The 22447-nt window shown below is 44.7% G+C and overlaps 3 protein-coding genes across 8 annotated transcripts; all 3 read left to right on the top strand.

Moving 5' to 3' along the window:
- The first annotated feature begins 1255 nt into the window (after positions 1-1255).
- Positions 1256-2681, top strand: LOC120713872 (aquaporin NIP3-2-like). The gene is made up of 3 exons (XM_039999844.1): positions 1256-2190; positions 2289-2350; positions 2440-2681. Exons 1-3 carry the CDS (start codon positions 1516-1518, stop codon positions 2585-2587), a joined length of 885 nt encoding a protein of 294 aa, XP_039855778.1. The 5' UTR covers positions 1256-1515; the 3' UTR covers positions 2588-2681.
- Positions 2682-4790: 2109 nt separating this feature from the next.
- LOC120711386 (tyrosine--tRNA ligase 1, cytoplasmic-like) lies at positions 4791-9087 on the top strand. Of its 2 annotated transcripts, none has more exons than XM_039996878.1 (9): positions 4791-5130; positions 5867-6150; positions 6288-6384; positions 6466-6571; positions 6732-6814; positions 7467-7612; positions 7807-7912; positions 8262-8321; positions 8609-9087. In XM_039996878.1, exons 1-9 carry the CDS (start codon positions 4879-4881, stop codon positions 8636-8638), a joined length of 1164 nt encoding a protein of 387 aa, XP_039852812.1. In that variant the 5' UTR covers positions 4791-4878; the 3' UTR covers positions 8639-9087. The 2 variants fall into 2 exon arrangements, with proteins under 2 accessions (XP_039852812.1, XP_039852813.1); XM_039996879.1 differs by having other exon boundaries at positions 4792-5130; positions 8626-9087.
- Positions 9088-12806: 3719 nt separating this feature from the next.
- On the top strand, positions 12807-21238 carry LOC120711387 (probable transcription factor At5g61620). 5 transcript variants are annotated; one of them, XM_039996880.1, is made up of 6 exons: positions 12807-13189; positions 16112-16323; positions 16405-16497; positions 16564-16695; positions 20139-20405; positions 20747-21238. In XM_039996880.1, exons 1-6 carry the CDS (start codon positions 12889-12891, stop codon positions 20774-20776), a joined length of 1035 nt encoding a protein of 344 aa, XP_039852814.1. In that variant the 5' UTR covers positions 12807-12888; the 3' UTR covers positions 20777-21238. The 5 variants fall into 5 exon arrangements, with proteins under 5 accessions (XP_039852814.1, XP_039852816.1, XP_039852815.1 ...); XM_039996882.1 differs by having other exon boundaries at positions 20683-20815; XM_039996881.1 differs by having other exon boundaries at positions 12808-13189; positions 16576-16695.
- The last annotated feature ends 1209 nt before the right edge of the window (positions 21239-22447 follow it).

The following is a 22447-nucleotide window of genomic DNA, read 5'->3' on the forward strand; positions in this document are numbered from 1 at the left end:
CAAAGAACTCCGAGGTTAAGCGTGCTTGGCCCGGAGAAATTTGGGGATGGGTGACCGACCGGGAAGTTTTTCCCGGGTGCTCACGAGTGTGCAATTCTTGAGTAGTTGGTTTCCCTAGGTTATCTGATTCTCTGCCAGATCAAGCCTGCTTTTTTCTAAAAAAAAATTCTCAACATCTTGGGGACTTTCTTCAGGCAAGGCAATGATTATGGATAGCAATGCAAGCACCTCTTCTTATGAGGACGAAATTAAGGCTCTTGGATGTGATGATTGAAGTTATCTGACTCGATCTAACTAAGCTCCATCGATCCCGGCCGGCTGGTTGATGGCTTGATGCCATACCTATTTTGATCTGAGGTACCTGTCACACACTTGCAGACATTTTGCAGCCAGTCAGTGTCAGCTCCAAGACACCAGCTGACTGACAGTGATATATATAGGATCTAGTAATCTATATTCTTATCATCCATAAAGAATCAAGGGGCTTCCAGATATTTAATTACAACTTTACAAGTGCCGTCGTCATGTCAGGATGAGTGTCCTCCATCAAAAGAGGCAAATTTTAGAGGGGACGGCATGAGGCAGTAGTGAGCACCAATAGATGCTCATGGGAAAAAGTCTATATCACCCCTCAACTATGGGGTTGGACTACATAACCCCTCAAATTATGAAATGGTCTATATCACCCCCTGAACTTTCCAAAACCTGTCAAATTACCCCCTAAATCAGTTTTGAAAAATCATAGTAAATCACAGAAAAATCATAAAATAAAAAATCAAATTGTGTTAGACTCCAAATGAGTAGATCTACACAATGAACATATAATATGGTGTGCTTTAGTACAATTTTTTACAGCTATGAAGAAAAACATAGATCTAAAGCTACAGCAAAAAAAATATACTAAAACATACCATATTATATGTTTATTGTGTAGATCTACTCATTTGGAATCTAACACAATTTGATTTTTTATTTTATGATTTTTCTGTGATTTACTATGATTTTTCAAAACTGATTTAGGGGGTAATTTGACCGATTTTGGAAAGTTCAGGGGGTGATATAGACCATTTCATAGTTTGGGGGGTTATGTAGTCCAACCCCATAGTTGAGGGGGTGATATAGACTTTTTCCGATGCTCATGGAAAGAAATAAGTATCTCTGCAGTTCCCATCGTTGTGGTTTGAACAGGTAAACATGCAAGAGGCTTGCAGTTTGCACCATCTCATACTTCCATTTGGAGATTTCTGAATCATCTCCCGTGAGTTCATTCATTCTGATCAATTTTTTTTGTCTCTTTTGGACAGGTGCATGGCATCTACTTAATTGCTTCCATAATAATTCCATGACAGCCAAAAAGCGTGTCTCTTCCACAAGAACCCATGACCTCTATCCCTTAAATCCACACTGTCATTCCCATCGCTGCAGAATTAGCTCGCGTCACAACAGCGCTCATCATTTGTTGGTCAGATAGAGTATTGGTGTATTACAGAGTAGGTTGCTGTTTGACAGGCACAAATGGACCGCAGGAGGAGTGTCTCCATGGACGTCTCCATGAGCATTCCACCACCACTGCCAGCCTCCATGGAGAACCTGATGACCGATGACAAGGTAGCAATCGTCATCCCCCAGAGGTCTCCGCCCAACAAGATCCTGCCACTAGGTTTCCAGCACAACGAGCTGCCATCCCATCCGCCGGCCGGCGGCTTCGCCGACGCCGAGAGGGTGGCGCCGCTCCCCCTCATCAAGAAGGTGGCGGCGGAGCTGCTGGGCACGTTCCTGCTGGTCTTCACCGTGCTGTCGGCGCTGGTCACGGACCGGGCGCACGGCGGCGCGCTCGGCCCGCTCGGCGTGGCGGCGGCCGCGGGGCTGGCCATGGTGGTCCTCGTCTTGTCCCTCGCCCACGTCTCCGGCGGCCACATGAACCCGGCCGTCAGCGTCGCCATGGCCGCGCTCGGGCACCTCCCCCGGCCCCACCTCGCACCCTACGTCGCCGCCCAGCTCCTCGGCTCCACCGCCGCCTCGTTCGCCGCCAAGGCGCTCTACGGCGTCGGCGGCGGCCCCGTGGACGACCTGCGCGCCGCCGTCGCCACCGTGCCCGCGGTCGGCGCCGCGGAGGCGTTCCTCGTCGAGTTCGCCGCCACGTTCGTCTTCCTCTTCGTCGTCACCGCCCTCGCCACCGACCCCAAAGCAGTAAGCAGTGCCCCGTTGTGAAATCCTGACACGGCGTTCGTCCAACTTGACATGAGCATGTACATGACACCGTGCTGTGATCTCTGACGACGATGCAGGTTAAAGAGCTGGTGGCAGTGGGAGCTGCGGCGGCGGTGATGATGAACGCTCTCGTCTTCGCGTACGTGGGGAAAATAAATAAATATCCATAGAATTGTTGCTACACTTTCTTGAATCGGTCGAGTAACTTAAGCTTGAAACGTCTCGCAGGAAGTTGACGGGGGCGTCGATGAATCCGGCGAGGACGCTGGGGCCGGCGATCGCGACGGGGACGTACACCAAGATCTGGGTCTACATGGTGGCGCCGCCGCTGGGCGCCATTGCTGGATCAGGGACTTACCATGCGCTCAAGAACTGATGATGGATCATCCATGGATCAAATTACATGTAGTGTACACGGTGGGGGAGTTTTAGCTGATGTCCATCTTGTAACAGTTGTGTTGTCTGACGATCTCGTGCTCGATGAGCCATGAGCATCTCTGCATCTGTAACCACTAAAGCTAAGCTTTGGTGCATAGTAGCCTGCCTCCGATCTACTTTTTTTTTTGTGCGAACGTGATTTGTCACATATTTCATCAACAAAGAACCAGTTTACAAACATAACTTAATGCTGGTCAAATAGAGGTTGACCTGCACAAATGCACAAAAAACAAAAAATAGAAGAAGAAAAAACTGAAGAAAGCCCAACAAAACAAACGGCCTAAAGCTAGCAGAACGATGAAATAGAAGGGGAAACCTCACTCATCCTACCAAGACCAACCAAGAGACCTAAAAACAGGTGAACCTACACAAAGAATAACATCACCAAGACTGCTGACTGAGACCACGAAACAACCAGAGGGTGGCCAAGTATCCACCAGAAGCAGCACCACGGCGGCAAAGCATCCACCGGAGACGACCAACAAGCAGCACAACCGCGATGGCAAAGCATCCGTCAAACCAAGCGAATTAGAGCGGCAAAGCATCCGCCAGCACAATGATGGTAAAAGTATCCGCCATAGTAGTCGCAACACCAGCAGACCATGGTAATGAAGCGTCGAGAGAGCATAAGTAGGCAACACCCAAGAAGACGGCCACCCACGGCATGCCACAAGGAAACCATGTCTCCAGTACAGTAGGCGCGGAGATGTCCCAAGACGACACCCTCAAGAGGGACATGACGCACCGGGCGTCATTGTCGCCAATCCGAGCACCGGACATGGTTTTCACCAGGAAACAAACTTCCACGCCAGGGACCACCGAGAGCCGAACGCACGAATCGCCGAGACCGAGGTCAAAGCCAACTTGACAGCCATGAGCCCCGGAATAGGTTCTCCAAAGACTACGCTTCCGAGGAAGGAACGACGCCGAGGGCGTCGCCGCCGCCCGCCTGAGCGAACTCAGGCAAGGTTTTCACTGAGAGAGACCTGTCAATGAGAGGAGGGCACCTCGACAATGCCACCAAGGGGGAACACAGGCGTCCATTGAACGTCGTCGCTGCCGGCCCGGCCAGAGGCCGAGCAAGACTTTTGTCTGGCAAAGCCCTCAATCCACAGCCGCCGCAGCTCCATGCGACCTCAGCTGCCGTCACCGCTGCCGCCGTCTCCGCAGGACCTGCGTCGCAACCCCATGCAGCCACGCCTCCATGGCGCCGGTCGCAGTGCGCCGCAGCCGCGGCGTGCGCGCCACCCACACCGCCGTGAAGCCATCGTCGCCTCCGCTCGGACGCGCACGCGCACGCGCACGACCCCAACAGAGGCATCGACCCGCGGCCGCGTGAAGAGCCACCGCCGCAGCGCCTGGCAGCAGATGCACCACCAAGGCCATCGGATCCGGCCGCGCCCGCCGACAGTAGGCAGCAGCATTGGTGCCGCAAAGCGCGGCCCGTGGCCGAGCGGAACGGCGGCGCGCCGGAGCGCCAGCCATCCCCGACGCCCGCGCAGGCCTAAGAGGCCGCCTCGGAGGCGCCGCACCGCAAGCCATGCCTGCCAACCGCAACCCACAGCCGATCCGCAAGGGCTAGGCCCAAGCAGACCAACAGGCGTCGGATCAACAACCACCATCGCCGGATCCACGCGCCACCGGCGAAGGACGGCGGCGGCGGTCACCAGCCGGCACGCCACTCTGGTGACGGATCAAAGAAACATTGTTTGCTTTAGAAATAATATACGTAGAGATAGAGATTTGTTCACACCTTGTTAATTTATTAATTTCCTGCCCCCTTATTTCAAAATAGCATAAAAACGAGAACCCTGAGGAGAGATTTGCAACAGTGCTAGAATTTCTCTGGGGCGAAAAGTTCAACCTTTTTTCTTGCATTGCAACCGTATGTCAGAGTATTCTTTTTCTACTGATGAATTTAAACGGCGTAGGGTTATCCGAAATGCAACTTTTTTTGTTTTTTGTTTTGAGGAAAATGGGAAATGCAAATCCCCACGATCACGCGCACGGAGACACGGCCGGCCCGGCCCAACACGGGTCCACCACGGCCCGGGACGAGATTGGGCCACCGACACGCGGATCAACGCCTCCGGAGAGTCCCGGACCCACCTGTAAGGACCAATCCTGAGCAAAACCCTGGCCGCCTCCCTCACCTACCCCCAACCAGCCGCCGCCGCCGCCGCCCTCGCCGTCTCCCAACGAACCCACCCTTCCTCCGCCGCTGCAACCATGGACCCCACGCCGGCACCCGAGGCGGCGCCCGGCGCCTCCTCTTCCTCTTCCTCGGCCGCGAACGCCGCGGCCGCCGAGGACCTGGCGGGGGGCGTGGCAGCGATGACGCTGGAGGAGCGGTTCGCGACGCTGCGGGGGATCGGGGAGGAGTGCATACAGGAGGACGAGCTCATGCGCCTGCTGCAGAACAAGCCCGTCCCCGTCTGCTACGACGGCTTCGAGCCCTCCGGGCGCATGCACATCGCTCAGGTTGGTTTTGGTTCGGGCCCATGGCACCTCTCGAGCTGCGACCTCTCTGGAGTAGTTGCTTCGAGGGCGCTTTACTTGCGACGATGATTTGACTGATTTTGCGGTAACTGGAACCTAGACTAGTTTTGCTCCAAGAATTTCCGAGGTAACGAGCAAGTGATTGACTTGGGTCGTATTTTTACCATCTACTCCCTCCGTTCCAAGTTATAGGTCGTTTTGGCTTGTGTAGTAGTAACTTGGAACGGAGGGAGTGGTAACTTGCATTCTCAGGTAGACACCCAAGTCAATATCCACAATTTCTGAGGTAACGAACAAGTGATCACCTTGGGTGGTATTTTATCATCTAGTAACTTGCATTATCAGGTGCACCTAGTTAGACACCCAAGTCAATATTCAGGATGGTACACCTTGACATAGTTGCTGTTTGCACTACTTATGAGCTCTATTGGCCCTCTAGATTTCCAATGAGCAGAAAAACTAGTAGCAGTGTGATCAACTTGGGTGGTATTTTATTATCTAGTAACTTGCATTACCAGGTGAACCCACCCAAGTCAATATTTAGATGGTAGCACGTAGACCTAGTTGCTGTTTGCATTACACATGTCCTCTATTGCCCCCTAGATTTCCAATGAGCAGAAAAACTAGGAGCAGTGTGGTTTAAAAAAAAATGAAACATTTAAGCCTGCAGGATTTGAATAAAGAGTTGGTTGTAATATATGTTATCATGTACCCTCAGGGCATTGTCAAAACCATCAACGTCAACAAGATGGTCAGGGCTGGATGCAAGGTGAAAATCTGGATCGCGGACTGGTTCGCACAGCTCAACAACAAGATGGGAGGAGACCTGAAGAAAATCCAGACAGTCGGGCGCTACATGATAGAGATCTGGAAAGCGGCTGGGATGAACCTTGATGGCGTGGAGTTCCTTTGGTCTTCGGAAGAGATCAACAAGTGCGCACACGAGTACTGGCCACTTGTGATGGACATTGCTCGGAAAAACAATGTCAAAAGAATTACCAGGTAATCACTTGTTTAGATTGCGTTTTGCATTAAAAGTTGTTTTTCAACCTAAAAAATTTCAGCTTGGACATGGTATGGTTGCCTGTTTTTATATGCTTATAAAGTTTAAGTGATTCTATTCTTTTCCTTACTTGCAGATGCTGCCAAATTATGGGCAGAAGTGACCAGGAAGAATTGACTGCTGCCCAGATTTTCTACCCATGCATGCAATGTGCTGATATATTTTTCTTGAAGGCAAGTATTCCATTCTGACGGTATTTACTTTATTGAATTCGATGGTGACAATTCATTTTTCTTATCCTTTTCCATTTGTAGGCTGACATATGCCAGCTGGGGATGGACCAAAGGAAAGTGAATATGCTAGCTAGGGAGTACTGCGATGACATCAAAAGGAAGAACAAACCAATTATTCTGTCACATCGTATCCTGATCTTCATTTTTTCCTTCACATTCTTTGGACAGATGTGCCTATAATAATGGAACTTGGAACAAGTGGTTATTCATTCCTGGGTTTGTATACCCGCAAAAAAAAATTCCTGGGTTTGTATGAATATGTGTTTTTCCCTTAACCTTAAATGCAGATATGCTCCCTGGTTTTAAAGAAGGCCAGGAGAAGATGTCAAAGAGTGATCCATCCTCCGCTATCTTTATGGAAGATGACGAGGTATATTTTCTGATGATATGTTTTTCCTCATCAAACATTGTTTCGTTGCTTGCAAATGCTTGTGACACCTAATGATTTAGAAATATCAGCTTTACCATGTTATAGACTTATCATATTAAATTGAGACCAACGCAAAATGCCTTTATGCATCAATGGTTGCTGAAGGAGGGGTGCAAGTGCAACCCTTTTGTTTGCATTGGTGAGTGGAGATGGTAGCATAGTGAAGGATGGCTACGATGTATAGGTTTTTGTTATATATTTACTATGCAGTGCAAAAGTTTGGACTTGGACAGGTGTATGCACCTGTTAGTATCTGGAAAAGCTGTCGTCACTGACTCCCTGTAGCCTTACGTGCTAATTTCTCATGTATTCAATTGACATATTCTTGTGAATGAATTAAATTCTTATTTGTATTTTTGTGCCTGTCCTTTGCCTGGATTGTTTCTTTGTGCTCATTATAGGTGCAGTACAGTCATCAGTCAAAATGACTCGGACAAAATGCCCTCTTCTGCATTTATTTTTCTGTTGTGTCTCTATTTCATGCCTGGTGTCATTTATTTTAGTTAGCAATGTATCGTGGCATTATTCATCCATGCAGACTCTTTGTTCTTTCCAAACTAATATAGTTTCATAACTAACTTCATTGTTGCAGGCCCAGGTTAATGTGAAGATAAAGCAAGCTTTCTGTCCACCCAAAATTGTTGAAGGAAATCCTTGTTTAGAGTACATTAAATACATTGTCTTTCCCTGGTTTGGAAAGTTTGAGGTCATCCGCAAGGAAAGCAATGGTGGCAATAAGTAAGTTTCTTATTTCTGATGTGCCAAGATTCCATTTTCTTCCAATAATTTGACAGAATCAGAGAATTTATATAATTCTGACACCATTGTCTATATTCATCTGCCACCTGAGCACATGCAATTAACTGTGCATCAATTAGGTTATTTGAACTTCTAGCATGAGATGGGGCTTATAAAGTGTTTGCTTCAAACAGGACATTTTTAACCATGGATGAACTCATTTCTGATTATGAGAGTGGTGCTTTGCATCCTGCCGATGTTAAACCTGCACTGGCAAAAGCAATAAATGAAATATTGCAGGTAAAATTCTCTCTTCATTCAGCCTTCACCTTTTTCAGTAAATATGGTACAATCATTCTCTGGTCATAAACTTATATATGCTCAAGCTTCACCGATTTCTAGTCTTTGTACTGTGTTGCCTGTGAAATTGTGATAGCTGCTATCCTGACAAAATGAATTGATGGACCATTTTTTTAATGCTACACCATTGGTCTTGTTTCTTGCCAATGCAATTTTGTATGAACTTGTCCATTATGAACCCATGGGGTGCACATTTATCCAGGAAGAAGTATCGTGCATTTTTCTCAGTGTTGATTCACATATTGGTTTTATCTTGGGTAGCGAAAATTGACTACTTTCCTTTTTCCAGCCTGTTCGTGATCACTTCAACAACAACAGCGAAGCCAAAGTTCTGCTTAACACTGTTAAGGTACATTTTGTGACACTTCCAAATAGTAGACCTCTAGCCGTTATCTGCTTACAATCTTTTGCCAGACACTTCTAAGAGAGCAGTGTGCGTCTGTGATTGACTTTATGAAGTCTATCGCTGATTTGTTTACATGTGCTATTACATTTGACTCGTTAGGCATACTATTGCATAGTTCTTCTAAGAGGGGGATAAACTTACTTGACTTGCAATTTCGTAACAGCTCTACATAAGATTCGTCTGTTGTATTTTATATCTTCCAACATTATTTGACTGACAAAATTGATCAGAACATTTATTTCTGCAGAAGTACAGAGTGACCAATTGAGCGGCGTACACTTCGCAAGGCGAATTTCACCCTTTGCAATTTTTGAATGCTGATCTATTTACTGAAAGCCACTGGACTCTTTGGTGTTGCTCAGTGTACAATCTCAGATACAGGCACTAATATGGTCGCGGTGGCCTTGTCTTAAGATGGACATAGTAGCAATATTTAATTTTGTATTGGGCATATGATACTGAAGTTTACCCTTCGAGAAATGAGTTTTGTTATTCTCTCACATGACTCAATGTTGAAAGTACAAGCGATAGTTACAAGCGATAGCTGCACAGGAAAGTTTACTTGTTGATGACTTGATGTGCATCACGAGGCCCAATCCATACAGCAATGCATCGGTTAACGGATGTTGCTCGCCCCTGTCAAACAAAATCAGTGTAGCCAGTTGAGACCTGTGTTAGTTTATATAGTTTAAAAGAGCCGCTTTGTTCATTTACAACCTTGAAAGTTTACTTGTTTGACGACTTGATGTGCATCACGAGGCCTGCCCAATCCAAACAGCAATGTTTAAGTGCGTATCATCTGGTGCAGCAGTTTCTAGAAATTTACATTAATGTTTTTTTAAACAAGCACAATAATGTTTGACTTTATAAGTGTCTCACTATTTTTTAGTTATAAGATAAAGTTGGTAGATCTTGCGACGGATGAAGTCGTTACAGGTGTGTGAGCATATGCACCTGTCTATGAAAAAAAAATAGCCCCTTGAGCGCATTGGTCTAATTTTGCACACTACTAAAAGTTCATCTTAAGTTCTTAACTGTCTAAAACTAAAATCATGCCTACGGGATTAATTGATTGAACGACCTATAGGAAAATGGGTGGCGCAATCTTATGCTAAGCAATCTTGCATTAGTCAGTGGCAATGGTTCACAGTAGCCTGCATTGATTCTTTAGTAACTGGTTTGACTTTTTTGTAAAAAAAAAGTTAGCTAGATAGTCAACTCCTTAGCGGTGTACTTGTTCTCGATGTAATGGTTTAGACTTGAGAATACAAAACTAGTAACTCCTTGGTAATAGAGAATATATCAGGTGCAAACCAACTCATTGATTCATGGAGAGGTTGATTTGCACCTGATACGTTCCCTTGATAATATGCTGTTGAGCAGCCTTGCAAAAGTTTATTATGATGGTCCAAAAACTAAGATCTTGCCAAAGACATTCCTCAATATATTTTCATCGTTAGTCAAAACACTACTACAGATCGGGCCATTTGTTCCGGTTCCAAAGGGCCATTTGTCCCGGTTTTGGAACCGGGATTCGGTTGCCGGGACAAAAGCTCCCGGGTGGTAGAACCGGGACAAAATGTCCCTCACGCTAAAAATTTTTTGCGCCCTACGGGATTCGAACCCAAGACCTATTGCCTGGCGTATGACTTTCTTGTCAACTCACCTAAGTAGTACATGTAACTCAGTAAAGAATAACTTCCTTTTGAACTATCACGTGAAGGGGCATTTTGTCCGGGTTGGTAACACCAACCGGGACAAAAGGGTCCTTTAGTTCGGGTTGGTGCCACCAACCGGGACAAAAGGATCACCCTTTAGTCCGGGTTGGTGTTACCAACTAGGACAAAAGGGTTGGGCCTTTTTATCCCGGGTGGAGCCACCAACAGGGACAAAAGAGGGTCCTTTTTGTCCCGATTGGTGCCTCCAACCGGGACAAAAGACCTCTGCCCCCCTCCCCCCGCTGGCCCGGCTAGCCGTTGGACCCGGGACAAAAGCCACCTTTTGTCCCGGGCCCAAAGGCAGCCGGGACAAATGGCCTGGAACAAAAGCCTGTTCTGTAAGAGTGAGAGCATCTTAATGGAAAATAGACCGTATAAACAATACTGGCTAAGCACACTAAAAAAACACATGTTTTTCCTTCCTCTATGAAAAATGTACGAAGGCATGTCAGGAAAAATAAAAAGAAGCACGTTTTCGCTGAGTAGGCATTTGTTGCTCGTTTTCAGACAAAGAAAGGCAACCTCAGGCCAGGGGATCGCAACAACTATAAAAATTGAGAATTTTTACAATAATTGAAAAAAATAAGAGTAGTCCATCTAATAGAATCGTACGACGGTCAAGGTAGAAAGTACCTGAAAGTATCTAGACTAAAATACCTAGTAGTACCAAAATATGGGACCAATTACCAAAAAGAGTGGAACTGAATACTAATTTTGTTTTTGTAAATACCTTCATAGATCAACGGTCAGAAAAAAATTCGAGGCAAAATACCTGAAAGTACCCATTGGTACTTTACAGTCATTGTAAAGGAGCTCAAAATTAAATTGGTGCTAATCTTTATCCTTGTTATTTCCGATTTGAGGATAAGTGATGACATATCTTATTAAAAGCATATGTGGATTTTTAGTACTATCTCCATCTCATGCAAAGCGCAATCCTAATTTTTTTAGGCATATAAGGTGTTCAGTTTCCATAGAGTTAGTTACAATATGCAGATAATTAATTCCTAGTGGATATATTGAAAGGATAAGGCAGTTAGTTATTGCTAGAATTGCACTTTTTTCTAGTTTTTTTAATCTCAAAATTGCACTCTTCATTGGTCTGTCATGAACATTCTTTAGAAAATAGACTGTAAATACCTACATTATATATATACATCAAAATCATGTTTATGTTTTTGTTGCGAAGTGTCTATTTTTTATTTGAATTGAAAAGATAATCAAGCAAACTAACTTGTCGTAACGGATCTAAATTTAGATCATGCTAGTCTATGTTCTTCGTTGTTCTAATTAACTGATAACATATGACAAAAAAACCCGTTGATTTTTTACTGGTGCTTAATTTTTAGGTAAACTGAGATACTCATATCAAATTAGTCTTTTTACACTTGTAATTCTTAACCAAAGTTAGAGTGATGCCTTGTATATAGTGTAATGCGAAAAAAGAATGCCCAAGAAAGGATTTCTTTGCAGAAGTCCATCCTAGTTGTAAAAAAATTAAAATTATGTGCCAAGATTTGTCAAATCATTATCATTACTAAGACCATCAAGAACATTCTTTACAAAATAGACCGTAAAAACACTAAGCTATATTGTCTATACATTAAAGATCATATTTTTATTTGAAGTGAAAAGACAAGCAAGCACATTAATATGTTGTAACGGCTCTAAATTAAATTCATGCTGGCCTATATCCTTGTTGATTCTAGTTGACTGATAAGGTATCCAGAGAAAAACTTGCATCAATTCTTAGTAGTGCGTAATTTTTAGATAAAATGAGATACTCATACCAAATTAGACTCTTTTTGCGGCATGTAATTGTTAACCAAATAATGCCTTGCTCTGAATTTAATGCGTAAAAAGAATACAAAAGTAAGGGTTTCTTTGCATAAGTCCATTCTAGTTGTAAAAAATTACACCGCCAAGAATTGTCAAAAATGCTGTTACATTTCTTAAGACTGTCCAGAAAATAAAAGTTGTGTATATTCTCTAAGAAGGGTTTTCATTGAACTTAAATGTGAAATCATCTTGTATCCCTCTGATGTAACTGCACCAGAATTGAAGTGGTAAATCTTGATTCTCACTAGTTCTCTCGTATCTATCCGATGTACGGCTCAAAAATTAAACTTATGGTAATCTTGATCCTTAGGGTGCGTTTAGTTCCCAAAAGTTTTCACCTCGAAATTTATGACTTTCCCTTTGGACACATGCATGGAGCACTAAATGTAATTAAATAACAAAACTAATTACACAGTTTGGATGTACACGACGAGACGAATCTTTTGAGCATAATTAGTGCATGATTAGCCATAAGTGATACAGTAACCACATGTGCTAATGATGCGGTCAAAGGCCTCAAAAGATTCGTCTCGCGGTTCCCAAGTGAGTTCTGAAATTAGTTTTTTAATTAGTGTCCGAAAAACCCTCCTACATTTGGTCAAATCGTTGACGTGACACCTAAATTTTTTTTGTTTGGGAACTAAACGACCCCTTACTATTTTGGGTAGAGTGACTAACATATTTCAAGGCACATATTTGCAAAAATAAATTTATGAAATAAACATGTTGACTTGTAGAGATTGAAATTTGGAACTGGAAATGAAAACCCGATACGTGAAGGACCATTATGCTAAAATTAAGGGGGGAGAGAGAGAGAAAGAGAGAGAGGACAGACAGAAGAAAAACCGTGCCCGATAATTAACCAGCGCTGTCTGTATTCACCCCCTCCGAACGCCTCCCAATAAAAACGCCACCGCCCCACTCACCGCCGTCACCGGAGCCCGGCCGCCGGGATGCCTCAAGATTCGCGCCCAGCGGGGATGCGCCTCTTCGGCGTCACCATCGCGCCGGTGCCACCGCCGGCACCCGAGGCGGATCCGCCGGACCGGGATCCGAGCCCCAACCCGCCCGTGGCGGTCAGGGAGGACGTGATGCGCAAGTGCAAGAGCATGGGCAACCTCGCCGCCCTTGGCGCTGCCGCGGACGGCGGAGGAGCCGGCGCTGACGGTGGAGGTGCCGGCGACGGGTACCTCTCCGATGGCGGGCTGATGCAGTCGTCCGGGAAGCGGCGGAGGGCGCAGGAGAGGAAGAAAGGTGCCGCCTTTTGCTCTTTTCTTTTGTCTAGATAAAATCTTCCATTTGATGCTGAAATGTGTACAAATACGCAAAGATCTGATGAGCAATAGTCCCATTTCCGCGGTAGGAATGTTTATTTTGGTCCTAGTGTGTTTGGAACTAGGGAGGTGCCGCACTTGTGAGTTTTTTATACGCAGAAATGCTATTCTATGCATGCTTTAGAGATAGTATAAGTGTTTTCGAGTATTGGTTTATTTTTCATTGTACAAGTGATTGGTTTATGTGGATGGAGCTCTAGATTTATTAAAAGCATAAATCTTTTTTCCTTTCCTAGTATTGTACCTTAGCCTGTATGTTGCATCCATTTATTGCGTTTGGCATATGGATTCATTTAATGTGTAAAGCATCCTTTATTTTGTGTTAAATTATGAGTATATCTTGATGTACTTTCCATGTCACAGTTATTTGTGTAGTTGTTCATGCATATCTGATCCAAATGATGTAGACTAGCGAGTCTGTTTTGTTCATATCCACTCTGGTGGACGATTAGGAAATACAGAAGTGATGAGGAGATTTAAGTTTGTAATTTCTACTTCTAGACTAGGAAACGGAGACGTGTCAATGTCTGACACTGAGACGCGACCTCAGGGACGTGTCCATGCATCATAGCTTCTAGTGACATTGGGTGATGTAGACTAATTTAATAACGTAAGGATCAGTTATGAGCTTGGACTTTTGTCGGTCACCAGACATGTTCCTGATTTGTGGCGTGAAGGGTGGCTATGCTGGACTGTATGGTGCTTATACACTTCTGTTTGCATCATCACAGGCATAAGAAAGGAAATTTTGATACTTATATTCTGGTGATTTGTGGAATTGGAGACTGGATTGATTCAAGCTATATTGTGGTTAGAAAATTAAGCTGTCTTCTATGGGGAAGTACTGACATGTGATGCTGAATGCTGCTATTTTACAGTGTCTAGTTGGCTCATATGCTGTCAGCTAACTGAATGGTTCTATTAATTGAAAACTCTGTTTGTGCGTTACCCTGACGTATGCAGCCCTGTTTGATGCCATCATCTGCCCTTTCCGATAATGCATGACTTATGCGGTTGCAGTCTTGTAGGTAGTCATTTAGGAATCCATTTTTCTAGTGACTGAGGCTATATGGTGAAATCCAAGCTTAAAGTTGTTGACTGGCTGCAGTTATTGTTGTATTTGATTTTGATGAGTTACTATATTAGTTTGTTAGTGTGATTTCTCTTATTTTATTATATATATAGGGCTTTCATTTTGCAATCATGCCCCAAGCTTCCAGTGAGGTACCTAGCACCTTTTTAAATGAATATAAAATCGAAAATGTACCAGTTCTTGTTTAGGCTGTGTTGTTGTTGGTTATCAACAGTTTAGACTCTGGAAGTGTATCCAGTTGTTTTGCTTGGCAAAGAAAGTGGCCAGGGGCTTTGGAGTGATGATGAAGTCTCCGATGGACTTACACTAAACACACTTGAATGAATGATGAATAATATAGATCTTTATTTACTCCCTATATTACATTTTAAATTGCTCTGGAGGTTTTATCAGAGATATTAAGTATGATAGTTGTTTTGACGATTCCTATGTAGAATGAGTAGATAATGCGCATTTGAGAACTGAGGCTTATCCCTGCAGTGAATCCGATTTCACAAACTGATGGTGATGGTAAACTTTTGAAAATTGAAATATTTTGAAGCCTAGTGATGAAAGTTTTCCCTATTTTTAGGTTTTTTATTTGTAAAATTATTTACTGCATTTTTAGGCTTGTTTGATTTGTTGTGCAAATTATCCTCTTATTTAGACAAACACCAACTTATATCAAAAGCAGCAGAATTAGATTTTTTTTAGATGATTAAGCCATGAAGGTATCTCCCACCTATGCATCAACCTGAATTAGATAACACTAGTCTATCAACCCGTGCTTCCGCATGGGCTAGCTAGAGATATCTAATAAATTTCTATCTCACACTCTCTTTAACTAAATATTCTAATCCAGTACTGCAAAGATACATATTTATCATTATGTAATTGTAATAAATGTAATAGGTTTAGTTACTAACAATTTTTTCTCACTTTGCATCACACCTCCATATATGTTTGATATGTGTTTAATTGAACATTTTGTTTGAGCTATGTGAACAACATGAAAATTGGTACTCTTATCTCTTCTCTTATACATGAATATATGGTGACAAACACATTATGGTTAGTATGTTTATATAAATAATAACATAAATAATACATTAATAATGATAGGAATAGTGATTTAGAATTTTATATTGATGTGCTTTAAGATTTTATTATAATAACATAATTTTGATTCAAATTTGGGGTTCATTTTAACTTTTAATTATGTTATCATTGGATAATATATATGAAAATTTGGGGGGTTATTTGATATTATTTTATAATGGTATAAGTGGGTAATTTACATGAAGATTAGGGGGTTACTTTAGATTATTTTTTATAATGGCAGAGGTGGGTAATTTAGGTACATGTTTAGGGGGTTACTTTAGTCTATTTTCATAATGGCAAAGGTGGATAATTTATTAAAAAAGATAACATATCCAATGACTATTATGATTAGAGTTGCCGAATTGATGGCCGGATGTTTTTTGATTTTTGTGAGAATTTGTAGAATTTCGCTATTTTTTTAGACTGTCCACCAAGGATCCTAGGTGGTTCACCTGGAGGCTTTAAAAGGAGCCTCCAATTAGTAATAGTAAGATTTTATAAATCTTTTTGACAATTCTATTAGGGAGGGCCAATTCAAGATGAAGTTTTACCTTATCGAGTTAAAGATGAGATATGTATTCATCTCCATTTTCCAGCTAGAATTTGTAAATGCATAACATCTTTCTATATCTAGTTCAGTTCATTAACAATATTATTGCCATGTTGCAGCTGTTCCTTGGACTGAAGAAGAGCACAGGACATTTCTTGCTGGTCTTGAAGAGCTAGGGAAGGGAGACTGGAGGGGTATAGCAAAAAATTTCGTTACCACCAGAACACCAACTCAAGTAGCAAGTCATGCTCAGAAATATTTTCTTAGACAGACTAATCCAAACAAGAAGAAGCGCAGATCTAGTCTTTTTGACATGATGCCAGGCGAGCTGGTACTTCCTACCAACCTATGGAGTACTACACTGACATCCCAAACATATTTCTAACCCATGCTTAAAACTTGTGAACTGCAGTCACCAGCACCCAATTGCCCCATCTTACCACCATCAATGGCAAAAGTACATGATGTGGTAGCTATGACGAGACAACTCCAAAATAGCAACTTGGTATGCTCTTGATCCTCACAGTTCAATATTGACACCATTCTTTCATAACTGAACTGGAATTGCCAATCTCACTTTCAGGAAGGAGGCTCATCTTTGAACGCAGCTAATATAGCACCTCAAGTTGGAAGAGATCTTCCCCCAGTTCCAGCTTTTAGGGCAACAAATATGGACTCAAGTTTCAGCAAACTGAACCGCATGGTAAAGCTGATATGATGCCACTTCTATCACTGATGTATTTTGTTTTAATCCACTCACAACAGAGTTCCTAAAACATTTCTAGGACAGATTATATTATCTGTTTCCTTTGATTACTTATGGTTAGCAACTTTTTTTTTCATCTTTCATCTATGGCATGGGGCATAATTAGCTCACCACAGTGCCACAGGCCACAGTATGAGTCGTGAGATGAACCTTTAGATGTAGTACAGAAGGACAGTAGTTTTTCCTTAAAGTAGCAAAAAGGGAAACCAAAAGACTATGTATATTTACCGAGAAGATAGGTTATGGGGAAAGTGAAGTTGCCTTTAGTTATTTACTAGGTGCGCACAGTTTCTCCCCATTTGAGGACCATCCAAATGGTCACTAAAAAATTGAACTGGAAATGCAGATACAAAAATGCCGATCATCATTCAAAATTCATGTTCTGTAATAGACAAGAAAAAGGCATTCGGCTGCAAAAAAAAAGTAAATAAAATTAAAGAAAAGCTATTACTGTTTAGTGAACTTTGTCTTTGTTTCTCATGTGTAAACCGACCTGGAATTCTTCCATCAAATTGAGTATTGCCCTTCTGGCATGTACCTGTGGAAGGATAGAATTGGTATAATGGATGGATTGTATTAGCTTGAGGCCTCGGCCGGTATATATAAGAGTACAAGACTTGGGGTGCAAGGCAACCCCACCGGATATGTATGGCAGTCCGGATACAATATCTAAACTACCAAATATACTCTAACATCCCTCCGCAGTCACAGCGGGAGCACTGCAGACGGTGAGACTGGAGGAGAAGCCGAAGGTAGGAACCGACGAACTGACATCCCCCCACAGTTGTAGCGTCGGCGCAATGCGGATGCTGCGACTGGAGAGAACCGGCGAGAAACTCATGCGGATGGTAGTCCTTTGTGCCGATGCCGAAGAAGCCGAACTGGAGCAAGTAGCCGTGGTCGAGGAAGTCGTGCGTAGGGTAGCCGTGGTCGATGGTGAGCTGTCGAGGTCGCCGATGGTAAGGAGCCGCACAGGAAGCCGCGGGCGTACTAGGAAGCGCCATGGTGGAGGCGTAACGGAGACGACGCCGGAGACGAAGACGCGACGCGTCGAGGCAGTCGAAGAGAGAGAGTCGATGCCGCAGTCGACGCAGACACGCCATCGAGCGACACATCCCCGGGTTTGCCAGACCCGTGAATGCATCGGGGACGATGGCACACACCGGTGTTGCCAAGACCGGACGTGCGAGGGAGAGTGCACCACCAAGACGCCGTTGTCTGAGGGACCAGCAGAGAAGGCCTCCACGACGGTAGCAGGCGCAGAAGAACGGCGAGGAAGATGCCGATGCAACCCGCAGTTGCTGGAGTAGACGAAGGGGTAGAAGTGGACGGCGACGATGGCGCTGAGGTGGTGCTGGACGAAGCGACGAGGTAACCCCGGATGATATGGCGCAAGGCCTGATGATCCGGAGGACGCGGCGGCGGAGCTCGAAGAAGGTGACGAAGAACTCGAACAGCTCGGTGAAGACCATGTGCGCGCAAGGCGCGCACTGACGTAGTCGTAGACGATGTCGAAGATGCGGTCGAAGTGGCCGGCGTGGACGAAGTCGAGGACGTAGTCTGCGGCGGTGAAGATGCAATGACGAGGAACACCACCGACTGTACCGCTGCTGCCCGAAGAGGCGAAGCAGCGACCACCCTCCATACTCGGGGAAGAGGCGCGCAATACGATGACGGACGTCACGGGAGCCAGGTGGATCGCGCATGTCGGCTGATCAGACTGAGTATGCGCGAGGCGAGACGACGATGAGCGAAGTTGGTGGAGGCGTCCCGATCGGGGAAGGCGACGACGAGCCGGCGAAGATCGATGTGCGGACGTGGCGACGAGGTGGGCGGCACAGATGGGCGTCCCCTAGGGCACCGTCCATGTCGCTATGCCGCACAGTCGAAGACGAAGAAGAGGCCGGTGAAGTCGATGCTGATGTCGAAGTAGAGGCGTGCGGTCGACGGGCGGTGGACGACTCAATCTCGAGCAGTGCTCGAGTAAAAAACAGAGGAATTACCAAAAAAACAAATCAGCAGTAGCTCGTGTAGCACCTCTGGGTGCGCGTAGCGCAATCCTCTCAATCTCCTCTTTTTCCTTCTCTCCCGTCACGGTCAACGACCGCATCTGAAGCGGAAGAAACAGAGTGAGAGAGAGGGACGGCGGACGTCGATGAGGGAGGCGGGCGGCCGGCTCCCTGCGGCGGCGCTGGAGGTCCTGCGCCGGGCGGCTCCCCGCCGGGAGGGGCCGCGGAGGGGCGGTTGAAGCCGGGCGGCTCCCTCCCTTGTGGCGGCTGGAGCCCGCGCGGTGAAGGGGCGGCGCCGTCATGCATGCCGCCGGCGACGAGGTCGACGCGCTGTGTCGGGGCCCTTGCTGCCACCACGGCAGCATGGGGAGGGCACGGACGCCGGAGGAGACTGTGGCTGCCACCACGGCAGCGCAGATCGGGGTCGTCGACGACAGCTTTCATGGCGGCAGTGACGAGGTACGTCACAATCTGCTGCTGCTAGAAGCGAGGATGGCGGCGGATTAAGTCGATCCGCCGCGATGGAGGGCGCTGCCCCCGGCGGAGGTCATGGGGGACCTCCCCGGGGGCACGCTAGGAGGCCGTCGAGGGGGCGCCCTGGATGGGAGCCGTGGGAGACGGCCGGCGGCGCGCAGGAGGCAGGAGGGGCGCCGACGGCGCTAGGGTTAGGGCAGCGGAAGATAGCCTAGGATCGCAAACCCTAATCTCGTGATACCATGTAGAAGGGATAGAATTGGTATAATGGATGGATTGTATTAACTTGAGGCCTCGGCCGGTATATATAAGAGTACAAGACTTGGGGTGCAAGGCAACCCCACCGGATATGTATGACAGTCCGGATACAATATCTAAACTACCAAATATACTCTAACAGTACCTTTGTTGGACTGCGGACCAACCTAATCCTTAATTTTAAACCTTTTAGACCCCATTTTGATTTATATGGTTGCTTGTCAGAGATATTGTTGAGCATTGAATAGGTGGGCTGCACAATGGATATCTTCCATGGTGTTGCATACCGATTGGTCATTGTAGTGTGCCCTATTAGCCGATGTATCAATCCAACAACTAGCAACTTGAGACCCCCCTTGCCCCTTGTCCTAAGATATTTGTAGTCAACAGTTGTTTCTTTTCATATTCAAATACGCAACTTGTGAAATGTGAAAAGTCTTTAAACATGTACCTTTTAAACCAAGGTTATTTGGCACCTTAGCCTCTACAGGGGGGCTACATGGTTTCAGAAACTTTTCTTATTAAAAGCACGTAGCATTTCTTCTTTACTTTATGCAGTGTTCAATGTTGATCTTTTTATGAGCTAGATTTAAAATTTCCATTGCTTATTGATCAACTTATGATTTTATCCGTTGTCAGGAGCCCTTCTGGAGAACACCCTATCCATTCAGACCAGTTCCAAGTTCTCCTGACGGGACATCTCCATCAACTCCTGTTGCTGCCAATATAGCTTCTCAGGTTTCCAAAGCTAACCCAATTGCATGTACTAGCACATTCTTGAGCCCGCGAAGTGAGGCATCATCATTGCCTCCGAAGGCAAATCCTCCAGCAGAGATGAAGGATTTGGAACTGACTGTTGCCCCAACCTCCCAACAAAACATGACCAATATGTCTTCCCAGAATGCGGTAGGCGTGATTCATGTCATCTAAACTAATAATTTTTTTTTGGAAGCTACTATGTTTATTGACTGTTGATCAAATAATCATTAACATTCTATTAGCAATACATCAATAAAAAGCATGGGTTATAAGATAACCATTATCTGTAATTTTGCTACGCTCCCATCATTTCATACCTGCTGCCTCTGTTTAGCCACTGAAGTTGTGCGCGTTGGTGCCGTGTTGATGCTGGACCTGTTTTTTGTCCCCTTTTTTACTTATGTTACTTCTATATATGTTTTAGGAATTGACGCAAGCTTAACTGATCATTTTCGCTGCATATGTTTGCCGGTTGGAATCGAATGCAGTTCATGTGCATGCATGGTTCTCCACATTAGGTCCAGACAGAAGGTATATTATATTATTCAATGGAGAAAGTGACTGAAAAAAGTGAGGAAAACAGAATGCTGTCTGGCACTAGCACCATTATTGGCTTTCCACCTGACCCTGATGTTTGGTGCTTGGTACTATCGTACAAGAAAAGCTTGGTGTATGTCTAGTACTCTAGTGTATCTGAAAGTGTTGGTTTAGGCACCTGAATGCATGTCTCCGTAAGTTTCTGGAGAAGTAATACTTGGTGCAGATTGCAGAACTGAAAGCTATGAGCATCACTGGTTTAAAGGAAAGCCTGAGGCCTGGATGGATGTTAGTAATTCAGCATAGAAAGTTAGAAACTAGTCTCTAGTGTAGTGCAATACTCTGACGCTCTGCAATCTCATATGTACCCTAACACTCCAGTCTCCCCTTGAACATTGGAATTGAAGTTATTAATACCTGCAGGAATTGAATTTACCATATTATACTCTTGCTGCACAAATTTTCAGAAAATTGACATTGTTCCATGTACTGCAGGTCCTTACTCTGTTTCATACTTGGTGTTCACAACTTCTGAAAATCATATGAAAAAATTAATGCTTGCAGAGATCACGGAACTTCCTTTTCTCAGCAAATTGACAACTCATCCAAATTAAACTTGCACACAAAAGTAAATAAATCAAAAGTGAAACAAAACCAAGGAGCGTCACTCACACTACTATATATAGCCTGGGCATGCATCAAGCTGTTGTCGCCAAGATCTAGAACAAAAAACAGAGATGAAATAATCTGGACAGTTAAGTTAAAGGAAAACTAAAGAAGTAAAGAAAAGCCAAAGGGAGTAGCTAACAGTAAATTGTCGGCCAGCAGTGCCATGGCCACTACTGCATTTCAAACCCTAACAAACTCTGATGTTGGAAGGATCGAAAATGAAGGATCGAGCGACGATCGGTCCATCTTTCATACATGTCAAAGTGAGCAAGGTGATGCAGGAGCTGGAGTGATGCCTCATCCAATTTTGTGCTTAGCTGCATTCTTACGGAAACCACACACCACAGTCCACAGACGACAGAATCATGACCCTACTACTTCATGCTCTAGGATAGGAAGATCACAATGCAAGGCTGTCACACCCTGAAATTTTTGAATTTCAGGATGTGATTAAAATTAAAAACAAAACAACAATATTTTCATAATTTTAAAATTTTGTCAACATTTATTTTCGTTACAGGGAATTTAGTATAAAGAAAATAATTGTTTTGCCTTTTAAATTAAATGAGGTTGTTTGTTGGTTATGCATTCATGCTGCAATGCATTGTTTGATTGCTTGTTGTTCGGTTCAAATTTGAATTCCCTGAATTTGAGTTTGAATTCAATTGTTTGAATCAGTTTTAAAAATGCAAAGCCATTTCTTTTTCCTCTTCGTGTTTTCAGCCCAGCAAGCCCATCTCTTTCTCCCTCTCCCTCTTTTTCCTTTTCTTTCCCGTGGCCCAAAACTCTACCCCCGGCCCAGCCCGTCTCACCTCTCCCCTTTCTTCTTTTTCTTTCTTTCCCGCACGGCCCAAAACACCGCCACCGGCCCAGCTCCCTCGTTTTGGCCCAGTCCGGCGCTCCTTTCCCCCCTCTCTCACCGCCAGGCGGGCCCCGCCCGTCGGATCCTTCCCCTTCCTCGTGCGCGGGCAGGACTCTGCCCA

Source organism: Panicum virgatum, chromosome 6K (genome assembly GCF_016808335.1).
Source record: "Panicum virgatum strain AP13 chromosome 6K, P.virgatum_v5, whole genome shotgun sequence".
In the NCBI taxonomy this organism is placed as follows: domain Eukaryota; kingdom Viridiplantae; phylum Streptophyta; class Magnoliopsida; order Poales; family Poaceae; genus Panicum; species Panicum virgatum.